The sequence below is a fragment of the Fukomys damarensis genome, unplaced genomic scaffold (assembly GCF_012274545.1).
Source record: "Fukomys damarensis isolate Sample0158 unplaced genomic scaffold, DMR_v1.0_HiC HiC_scaffold_17, whole genome shotgun sequence".
Classification (NCBI taxonomy): Eukaryota; Metazoa; Chordata; class Mammalia; order Rodentia; family Bathyergidae; genus Fukomys; species Fukomys damarensis.
In genome coordinates, this window is record NW_022900929.1 from 70572454 (window position 1) to 70584043 (window position 11590).

General features: G+C 33.4%; 1 protein-coding gene across 1 annotated transcript in view; it reads right to left on the reverse strand.

Moving 5' to 3' along the window:
- Nucleotides 1–11590, reverse strand: part of Map4k5 (mitogen-activated protein kinase kinase kinase kinase 5) — a 115219-nt gene that overhangs the window by 36002 nt on the left and 67627 nt on the right. Inside the window, exons 12-16 of the mRNA XM_010632707.1 lie at nt 10917–11048; nt 8929–8991; nt 6190–6271; nt 5216–5332; nt 964–1042 (exon numbers count right to left, since the gene is read on the reverse strand). Coding sequence (XP_010631009.1) covers nt 964–1042; nt 5216–5332; nt 6190–6271; nt 8929–8991; nt 10917–11048 — 473 coding nt within the window. The remainder of the gene's footprint in view (nt 1–963; nt 1043–5215; nt 5333–6189; nt 6272–8928; nt 8992–10916; nt 11049–11590) is intronic.

An 11590-nucleotide genomic window follows, 5' to 3' on the forward strand; every position in this document is an offset into this window, starting at 1 on the left:
ACCTAGGCACTAACAAAAGACACTAAATCTTGAATTATTGGCTTAATTATGAAAAGTCCTATTTGAAACAAGTGATATAAGAAGGACATTCTAATACTCCAGTGACTTAGCTTTCTAAACCTATGTCTAAAGAGCTAGAAATACTTAGATTTAAGGAAATGCAAACTTAAAGCATTCATCTGCAATACTTTTAATTGGCCCAAATAATTAATGAATTATCTTCCATGATGGTTTATAGTTCTTACATTGTTAGTCAAATATCACATTTTACTGTAAACCACTTTTAACTCTCTTAAAGTAAGTATGCATTTAAGTCAATAAGCACATACCTAAAACTTCTTTCCAACTTGCTATTATGGTTGATACAAAATGCTATGTCAACGATTAACATTAAATAAAAAAATCAATCTTACTTTTTAAATACTCATTTTCATGCTAATCTGACTAAAAAATCTGAAACCAAACCAAATGCTCAACAATAGGAAACTACCTATAATACATCAACTAATAAAACATTACATAACCATTAAATGACTACAAAAGCTATGCTAATATATGGAAAATATTTCTATATTGAATAAAATTGTATGATAGTATTAGTTCTACAACATAAAAACATATGTACATGGAAAAGTGTGAAGGATATTTGGCAAAAAAATACTATGGCTTGGCTTAGGGGTGCTATGATTATGTACAGTGTTAATTTTCTATTTTGTTTCCTTTTTGTAGATTTCCTGCAATGAACTCTATTATCTTCATAACAGAAAATTTAAAAATATTTAGCACCTATAATCTAAAAAAATTCCAGTAAAGCCAGAAAAGCCATCCACATTTTAGAGGTACTCTGAAATGTTAAAGTATGAAGCCTCAATTAGTCAGATTTTATTATTCCATAAAAAAACACAAGAATACACAGTTCATGCCTCCAAATCCACCCATAGATAATGTATACCAAACACATACAGTTTATTTCGGAAGCTGTCCGCTCAGCTCTGGCATTCCTGTTTGTCGATCTGATGGTGTGACGAATGACTGCGTGGGGCTATGAACAGAAACATAACATCCACACTTAAAATTTTCAGTTATAAAGTGAAAAAGTCAAACTTTCTCTTATTTAGGTGACTGCTTACTGACAAATATGATTACTAATAAAATTATAGAAGAAACAACAGATACTGCAAAAGTTTATTCTATGTTTATGCTATGTAAAATGCTGAAAGGATTCAAAGAAAGACACAAGTCTTGTTCTCATTTTGTTATAAGACAAATATTCACAAAATCAGATAACGGTTAAGTGTCATTTATTAAGATAAATGGATTACTACTGAAGCCCAGCAGAGGGAAAACTGACTTCTATACTGATCTGCAAGAGCAGGCAGGTTCTGCATGAAAAAGCTATAATGCACCTGAAGCTCTCAAGTACGAACGAGCAGATGTTGATTCACAGCAGTGTGGGAGAAGTGCTAAGAGTACAGAAAGAATATACAAGGGGATGAAAGAAAGAAAAGGAAACTGGTTGGTTGTTACTTGGTAGCAGTGAAGATTACGTGAAAAGATGATAAAGCTGGAAAGACAGACTGGTGGTGACCCAATCGTGAAACACCGTCGATGTCAGGCAAGGGCTCTTAACTTTGGAGATTTTTATAGCAAAGGAATACCATAATCAGAGTCTGCTAAGTGTCTAAGAGAATGTGAGGAGAACAACACCGAATACAGGGAGATTAAAATACTGTAAGCAGATAAGAAGCTTATCACTTTCACCTTCTTGTAGAAGCTCCTGCTCCTCTGAAGCTATGCCTTTGGCTTAACCCCATCTACCAAATTTCTGGTGACTTGTTCTCATTCACTGATGGCTCTGAAAGTGTCTTGTATTTTTTTTCCTCTACTTGAAAACCCACCATCAAAAGCTGATGTGGGTCCATAGTTCTGGATATAGAGCTTCTAACATACCACACTCTTCATTTCCTTTTTCCCCCCTCACATAAAACACAATCCATGAAAACATCCCTTCCCAACTCATTCTCCCCTCAATACTGATCTATGCTACTGATCCCTTCACAACTGAATCTCATAAATTACTGTTCTTATCTCTCAAGCCCTTCCAATCTAGCTTCAACCTGCACTGCAAATTATCCTTGTTGAAGGAATCATACACTACACCCTACCACCTACCACCCAAAGACTTCTTTAACTTCTAGGAAATACTCTTATTGAAATCCTTTGTGCAGTGTTCCTTATGAATCTCCTTTGCCAACTTGATTCTTTTTTACCCCGCCACCAGGGATCAAACTCAGCGTCTTGTACTTGCAAGGTAGGTGCAGTGCCACTGAGCTAAATCCCCAGCCCTTCAATTAGATTCTTAAAATTTGGGAGAAACATGAGTTCTGTCCTTGGCTTTCTTCTTTCGTTATTCTACCATGGTTTCCTTAGTGCCTGTATTTATTAGCACAACTACACCTGGATCCTGTAACTCTCACATCTATATTTGTAGTACAGACTTTTCTCTCCAAGCTACAACATATCTAGCTCCTTACTAGACTTCTCCACTTGAAAATATTGTACAACATCCTGTCCAGTATGAAATTGAACTCATCTTTCTTTCCATACTGATTTTACCCTAATGTTCCTACCTCAGTTAATGATTATATTTTCCTAGCTTCTGAAGTCAAAATCTGGAAGCAATTCTGTTTTCATTCTCTAATATCAGGTCTTCATCTAATCACCAACTCTCTCAAATAGTTCTTCTTGAATTAATCTACTTCTCTTCATCACTGCTTTAGTTTAAGGTACTATTCTATCCCTGACAGTAACAGCTGTACTGGCTTAAAAGGTTTTCAGTAATAGACTCACCATTTTGAATTCACAGATCTTTTAAAAATGCACACCTGACTATGCCACACTCTTAACCTTTAATGGCTTCCTGTGCTACCACTGCTAAGCTAAAGCCTAAACACCTTAACACTTTAAAATAGTCAGAATCTAGCTTTGTAATTTTGTGTTATACCGCTTCCTTCCTTCCTTCTCTGTTCTAGCCAGAATAACTTTTGTTCAGTTCCTCAAGTACACAACCTTCTCTCTTACCACCAGGCTTTCAAATATGCTATTACTTCCTCCGCTCATAACATTTATTCTTGCTCTCTTCCTCTAATCCTCCAGTTTTGCAGTTTAAGCATAATTTTATAGTGAGTTCTTATCTATTACCACAATATGCCTCCATAGCTTCCTATATTTCTCATTCCACAGTAACTGTTACATTTGTGCATTATTTGTTGCTACTTCTGAATCTCCTTTGAGATTATACCATAAGCTCTATAAAAGTAGGGTAGCAGGAAGTCTGTTTTGTCAATCACTGCGGCCCCATCTATTTGGTTGGTGGCTTTACATTTCAAGGATTGAAAAAAAACAATGATATCATTAAACAGAAAAAGAGAACTCAGAAAGTAGGGAGAGTCTGGGAAATCCAGCAAAGTGATATGGGGGTGGGTGGGCAAAAGAAGAATTTTTGCACATTTATATAATCAGTGAGAGATTAATTGGAGAATCAAGTAATATCTGATTCTATATGCTACCAATTTTAATATTCTTGAATCTTTGAGGGATTCAAACATTTATTAATTCCAAGTCTGAAAAATGATGGTTTAAGTGAAAACTCTATGGCTAATTTACTTAATGTTTTCAACTGAAGTTAATTTAACATTTAACAAACTATTCATTGAGTACTTATAAATATATGACAGAACTATATACTAGTTAATGAGGATAAGATTAGTTTTTAAAAACTGTCTAATGACTATTCTTATTAAGTACTTATACAGAAATGATGATGTATTAAGTAAGAGACTAGACTTTGGAGTTAGTTTGCCTGGATCTAAATCCTGGTTCCATATTTACTAGTCTATGATCCTGGGCAAATTACTTCTATTCTTTGTCCCTCATTTGTAAAACAAAGATAATAACTGTACCTACCACAAAGGACAATTTTGAATATTAGATGAGTTAACATGGAAATTACTGGGCCTAACACTTGACAAATAATGAGTCTCAAATGAATGTTAGTAGTTAATATACTTATAAAGTATAATTTAACTTATGAACAAGAAATAGAAAATTCTCTTCAACAAAAATTTAACACATAAAAGCTGGGATTGGTGGTGTATGCCTGCAATCCCCACACTTGGGATGCTGAGACAGGAGGATCGCTGTGAGTTCGAGACCAGCCTGGGCTGCATAGTGAGTTCCAGGTCAGTCTCAACTACACAGTGAGACCCTGTCTCAAAAAAAAAGAAACAAAAAGAAAAACTAAAAAAATTAACACGTAAGATTAGTTGTATATTTTTGTCAAAATTGAAGGTGGGAGATATATAGGAAAATAAAAGCATAAAGATAAAATTGATGAATTTAAAGAAACAGAAATAAAAATGAATCATAGAAGAAATGCAAGGAGAGAATGAGACATTGGTAAAAAAATACAATTGTGTTAGATATAAGAAAAAGGATAAAGAGGTACCTGTCAATGTTTAGGAAGGTCCACATTCCTGATATACAAATTGTGTTACATACAATGTATTTAAAATAACTCTACCATATTTTCAGAGAAGGAAAGCACAGATATGGAATAGTCTTACATATACTTATATAAGAAATAATACTTTGAACAAGTACTGGAAAGGCTAATATTTTCTAATGAGAATTTCAACTTAATACTTTAAAATCATTTGTTAATGATAAACAGAGAAAAATGGTCAACGGAATTTCTAAGATTATTTTGTGAAAATAATATGCATATGTTCTATGACTAAACTTTTTTCTTAGTCCAAAGTAATTGCCTGAACCTTTACTTCCTAGGAAACAGCTGTCCTTTACATATGCCCTATAGGAAGATCAGTCAGTCACCAAAGAAGCTGAGATCTAGGGAGAAGCAGCTCTGAATTTCCCCAGCTATGTATATAGGGGAGGAGGAAAGACAAATCTGCTCAGCCACCTCTTAAAAAGTTCAGGCAAACCAAACTAGGAATATTTAAAATGATATTATGTTAACTAGTTAGAGCTAGAATTAAGAAAAGTATCGACAGGTCATGTTATGAATATTATACCACAATAAAAATGTATCAACTTTTATACACAATAAAGGTAGCTTATACTGTTAACATTTGTAGTTACTTATTTTAACTAAACTGAAACATCTGTTTTCAAATACATGCAAATACTCCCTTACCTCAAAATCATCATCATCTCCTTCGGTGTAATGTGCATGGTTGTCAGGATTGTTCACTCTGTCTAATAGTTCAACTGCTAGGGCCCTAGAGAGACCTGGCTGTCCAACAAAAGTATGCTAAGTAAAAATAAAACAATAAAATCTCATGAATATGCCTTTACATTTGTTGCTTAAAGAAAATGTTACTTGTACTTTTTCTTTCAGTAACTAGTAAAGACATGCAAAGACATCTATTAGTACAAAATAAACTGACAATATATTAGTAAAAATACTAATTAGCAAATCCATAACTAATTATAGATTACATAATAAAATCTTTTTGTGGGTAAGTTTAAAAAATGAATAGTTGCTTATCTGATCTAAATTAGGTTGTAAGTTGATTTTACCTACACCAATTACTTTCATTATTCATGCCATTATAGTGATATGCAAATGATATTATAATTGCAACTGAAAAAAGCATGGTAGTCTACATTTGTATAAAATTCAGTTAAACTGTAAACTTTTAAAAAGTTGTGAGTACTGTTTTATTCTCATGCAAAAGTTTTTATACATATAAATATGCAAAGCATATTATAAATTTATGTAAGCAGCTAAGAAAAACAATTTTAGATGACAATAACATTTTTAAGGGTTCCTTTAAGGCAGAGATCAGCAAACTACAGCTCAGGGGTCAAATCTGGTATACCACCTCTTTTCTGTATATGAAGTTGTACTGGGTATTACAACTATACATATGCCCTGTATACTGTCCACGGCTCCACTGGTACTACAATGGTAAGGTAGAACTGAGTGGTTGTGACATAGGCAACAAAGTCTGAAATATTTACTATTTGGCCCCTTACATAAAATCTGCTGATCCACTGCTATAAGAGATTATAAACATTTTTACATTAAAAACAAATATTTTTATTCCAGTAATGTCTAATTATTGCATAACTAAAGGAAATCCCTCTACAATTCCAATGACTTACAGTCAGAAGTCTTTCAGCAGTTGGTCTCTTTTTTGGGTTTTTAGTTAGTGCTATTTTGACAAAATTATGGAATGTTGATGACCTTAAAAGAGACATGTACAAAAATAATGCATTAATGTTAGTATTCTGACATTCCTAAATAAAATTAACTTAGGAGAGTGAGATCATCTGAAACATATTTTTTTTTCCTTAGGCCTCTTAGTTCTCTATGAGCCAAAAAAACTAAACCTAAAGCTCAGTATGTTCCTTGGAAATATCTGGGTCAGTTTCACCTTTTAAATAGAATGCAATTAGGTAACAGAACAGTGATATGCAACCTCAAAAAGTTACACTAAAACTTAAGGACTATGTCTAGTTTATAATCTTTTCTAGGAACTATTGTACTTAGACATCAAAATGTCTTATTCTTATTGCACTACTAAGAATTTGAGCTTGAAGAACAGAGGGTAACACAAGAGATTTTTTTGAATTCTAAAAAGGCTACTGATTTATTGGGGGAAAAGGACAAAGAAGAGGAAAGTGATTTTAGCAATCAGAAGGATTTTCCTGCTACTTGCGTGGGTGAAGTGGGGAATGTGAGAAGACATAAATTAAAAGGATCGTTTTAATTACTGACATGTTCACAACAGTGCCACAACTCCTATATTATGCACCAGGCAGCTCTGACTGAATTAGATCCTTCTGCCGGCTTGAACCACCAGTGGTACACGTGTGACTGTCGCATAGGGTGCTTATACCACTTCGTGGGCGGTATTTGATTACAATAATGCAAAGAAAGGGACTGGTCTGGCAGACTAAATGTCATCATATTACAGTTCCTTAAGGAAAACATTAAAATGGTATAAAAAAATTGTAATACAGCCAATTTGTGGTACAGCAGTTTTAAATGCCTATTATATACCAGCAATGGGGTACTTGTAAGATTTTTATGCTAAAATTTAAGAGAATTATGATGAATTATTTGTGGATATAAATTTCTATAATGGAATAAATTTGTTGTAATGATTTTAAAATTGATATGATCAATATTATATTTAGGCAGTAATTATTGAAATTCAAGCAACTAACTAGATTCAGTCAATTTATAGACTTTTTATTAATTGTATTGGTAAGAAGACCAATAAAAGTGATTAGATCCATTTATACCAGCAGTACTACAAGCCACCTGATGGGAGAGCCATGTGTATACCACCGATGGTGGTTCAAGCTAGTGGGAATGTGTTAGTGATAAAGAGGAATATTTCCATCATTGTCAAGATTCCACTGTGGGAGATACTGCACCACAACCGAAGAAACTAAATAACTGTGATCATTAGCAATGGTAACAACACAGCAGCTCTCAGCAGAGAAATGTAACCCTTGCACTGCAGTTGGTGGCTTGTCACAAGGGAGAATATGGAGTCAGGCAGTATTAGAGACTGGTAAAGATTCTCTAGTAGTAATGAATGCTCTGGAATCTGACTACTGAGTTTAGTGTTGATACTTAACAGTCATTTGTTCCTGAATGAATATCTAATCACTCCTGCCACAAAGTTCCCCAATTCTAGATGGCTATGAACTTTGGGCAAATAGAAAGAAACTAGTGTCAATGAAAAAAAATATATATAATGAGCAACAGGATATAAACAGTTTTATTTCCATTGCATGATTTGTCTTTCATTCCTGCCATCATCCCAAAAGTGGCCTGAGGTTATGACACAAGAAGCAGTTTAGAATCTATTTGAGGGTAAGGCCCTCTCAGAATCTGAAATAAGCTACGGACTTGTCTCACTGGAAAAATGAGTAGCATACACATAGGACTTGGAGTTCATGAACACAAAAGAGATTCATGTAATCTAGAAGATGAAATTCTCAATTTAAGAACTTGGAAGCTTTTATTTCCCTCACAGATGAAAGCTATTTGCTTCTTTTATAAAATGTATAGAGACAATATTACCAAAAAATAATTTCGAATTTTTACCATCCAACGGATAACATCCTTATGAACTACAATAAAAGGCAAACTGTTTTACTTTTAAGAGAAAGAAGAGATTAGAATAAAAATAAGTGGGCTGAGGCCAATACCTGGTACCAAAACAAAAACAAACAAACAAAAACAAAAAACAAAACCAAGTAATACTTTTCACTGGAAGGAAGATAAAGAAAAACTAATGGAGACTAATTTCAAGTGTTACAGTTATCTAGAAACATTTGTATCACCATCTATGAAAATGAATATGTAATTAATGGATGTACCAAAAACAGGGCAAAAACAGATGAATTTCCAAATCTTCATGTATTATTTTAAATCCTTTTCTCACCACCCTCAAAATGTTAACACAAAAATGAATTTTATTAAGAGTAGTGGATTATTAAAAAAAAACAACTTGATCCACACCATAACTCTGCAAATACATTAGCTATATAACTTTTGGCAAACTGCCTAATACTTTTGGACCTTAGTTTCATTTGTATAAAAAAAAGGAAAACTGGTTGGGTGTGGTAGTGCATGCTTGTAATTTGAGAACTCTGGGAGGCTGAAGCAGGAGGATTGCAAGTTTGAGTCCAGCCTGGGCAACTTATTGAGACTATCTCAAAATAATGTGTGAAAGGTCTGGGGATGTACTTCAGTGTGCTGGTCCTCAGTTTAATTTCCATTTCTGCCACCCCCCAAAAAAGAAAAGCAAAGTAAAAAAGGAGCTAAACCTTTGTCCCTTTCAACCATAAAAATTCTATAAAACTATATGCTTTTTAACTCACCATTTTGTTTTGTCCTTTAATTTTGGAGGCTGAAAATTACTTTTTGACATTAAGAAGAGAGCCCTGAAATAGAAATTTCAGTTAAAGGACAATACTAAAATACTTTTATTACTCTACTTAACAAACAGAACAAATATTCTGTAACAAATTTATACAAGATGACCACATATGTACACACTGAACAAAAACGCTTCAGGCTATGGAAATTACATTTTTTCTATTTTGGCTAAAGTGTGAAAAGTTTCTCTTATCTAGAAAGATCTTTAAATTTCAAACAAACAAGGCCTTACTGAAAAAAAGGTATCAAATGTTAGAGAAGGGTTTTATTACTTGCTGTTACATATATAACTGGCATTATTTATTGAGCACAAGTCTATTAAAACTGCATATTATTTGTGACACAGGAATAACATGCTACTCTAACAGGTTATATGTTTAATAAAAGATTAGCCTCTAATATTTTGAGTACATAGACAAATTATATTCCACTTCCTGATCTGCTTCCTTAATTTGGACAATAATTTCTTATATTCTCTCACTGGAGGATTTAAAATGGAGATTTTTTTTTCTTTTTCTTTCTTTTTTTTTTTGGTACCAGAGATCAAACTCGGGACCTTGAGCTTGCAAGGCAGGTTGAGGAACCACTGAGCTAAATCCCCAGCTAAAATGGGAGAATTTAAGATACTAGATTTAAGAAGGATTTTCTAAAATGCTTTATTTCCATATTTTCTATGAGATTCCTTGCAAATTTCTAAGCAAACTTCTTTTTTTTAACATACCAGGAAACTAAGTTGTTAACTAAGAAACAAGAGCAACCAATAAACTGAAAGGTATTTTCTTTTTAAAAAGAAAATGATTCAAAGGAAAATTGGAAAGAGAAAAAAACTGTATTTTCACTACTTTAAAGTATTTCTTAAAAATTTCTGCTCCTTTTTAGTATTTATCTAACTGCTTACACATTATTATAATACAGTATTAGGCAATATTGTACTCTGCTTTTTTTCATTACTGATCAATTTTTCATGTTCCTTTGGTTTATACATAGATTATAGCTGTCCCTAACTGCAAAATAACTAAGTAACTCACCAAGTATTCAATACTGAAGATTTTTTTTCCCTGTTATCCTAAAATGGGCAATTCTTTTCTTGGATTATTTCTTAAATATGATTTCCTAAGTAGGAGAATCATGGAGGGATTTGTATTGGCTTTAACAACAAACATAAAATTATTTTCCTATAAATCTGCACCTATCAGCATCCCAGTTAACAGGAGGTATCTTATAACGTGAATACCTTTAGTTTTCCACATTTCTTTAGGGTCTACTACTTGCATATAAATAACCTATCTTTTGCCTGTTGTTGCTGAATTCTGTACACAGCATATATTCATTTGAGGTCGGTCATTTATTAGTAGAACATTTTCCCTATTGTGTTGATTTTTAAATTTTATATCATCTAAAGTTTAAATTTTAGCCCAGTATGTTTTCCTTAAAAATATATAAACTTTTCAGAAAGCCCTCAAATATTTATTTCTGAAAGATAGTATCTGAAATTGCAAATGATAATTATACCCAGTATAGGTACTTCTGCGTTATCCCTAAAAAAAGTAACATCAAATATTGTTAAAAACACAAAAACAGAAAAAAATCTCATATATTCTATTATTTACTTACAATTTCATACAGGACAAACATGAGCAACTGATAAACCAAAATCAAAAAGACTTGTTTAACAATAACGGCTCTATCCTACTCTGATTATTAGGATAATGTGCCTCATGGAAAAGTTTCCAGTAACACAGACAACTCACTCTGTGCCGAGGAGCAGCAACACCAGTGAGCAAGCTTTGGATAAGATTACCCCTAGCACCTACAACACTATAACTACTTTGAGATACTTCAGAAATAACACTGTAATCCTAGACTTGCTGGATTTTACTTTCCCCAAATAACGTATTAGTAACTGTGTAAGTGTAAAGAATGAGCGCACCTCATTGGATGAAGATCAAACATAGGTGGCTGAAGCTCTCCAAGTTCAATTGCTGTTATTCCTACTGCCCAGATATCACAGAGTTGGTTGTAGCCACCATTCTTCTCCACTGCTGCAACTTCTGGGGCCATCCTAGAAGGGATCAATGAATGGAACACTATTATTTCTAAAAAATGATATGAAATCTGTCACTCTTGTTAATCATTAGACCAAGAGGGAAAGAGGTTAAGAGGTGTTTGGGAAGCAGAAAAGTTAGGATGAAAGAAATACTGCACATACATACAAACTGTTTTAAAATTTATTATTTAAAACTCTTGAATGCCCTAATCTGAATACTGGGACTCTTGAGAAAAATTTTTAGTTCAGTTTGTGTTAGGTGAAACTTGTTGTGTAATATGGGAAGAGAAAAACATGTGAACCCCCATGACAGTCCAAGCAACTTCCCAAGGGAAACAAGACTTAAAGAATAAATCAACAAACTGGGTGTGGTGTCATATGCCTGTAATACACCACTCTGGAAGGCTGAGGCAGGAGGATCTCAAGTTTGAGGCCAACCTGGACAACTTAATAAGATCCTATCTGAAAAGTTTAAAAAGAGGTGGGAGAGCTGGGGATGTAACTGTGTAGGAAGGTCATGGGTTCAATTCTTAGGACTTAAAAAAAAAAAAAAAAAA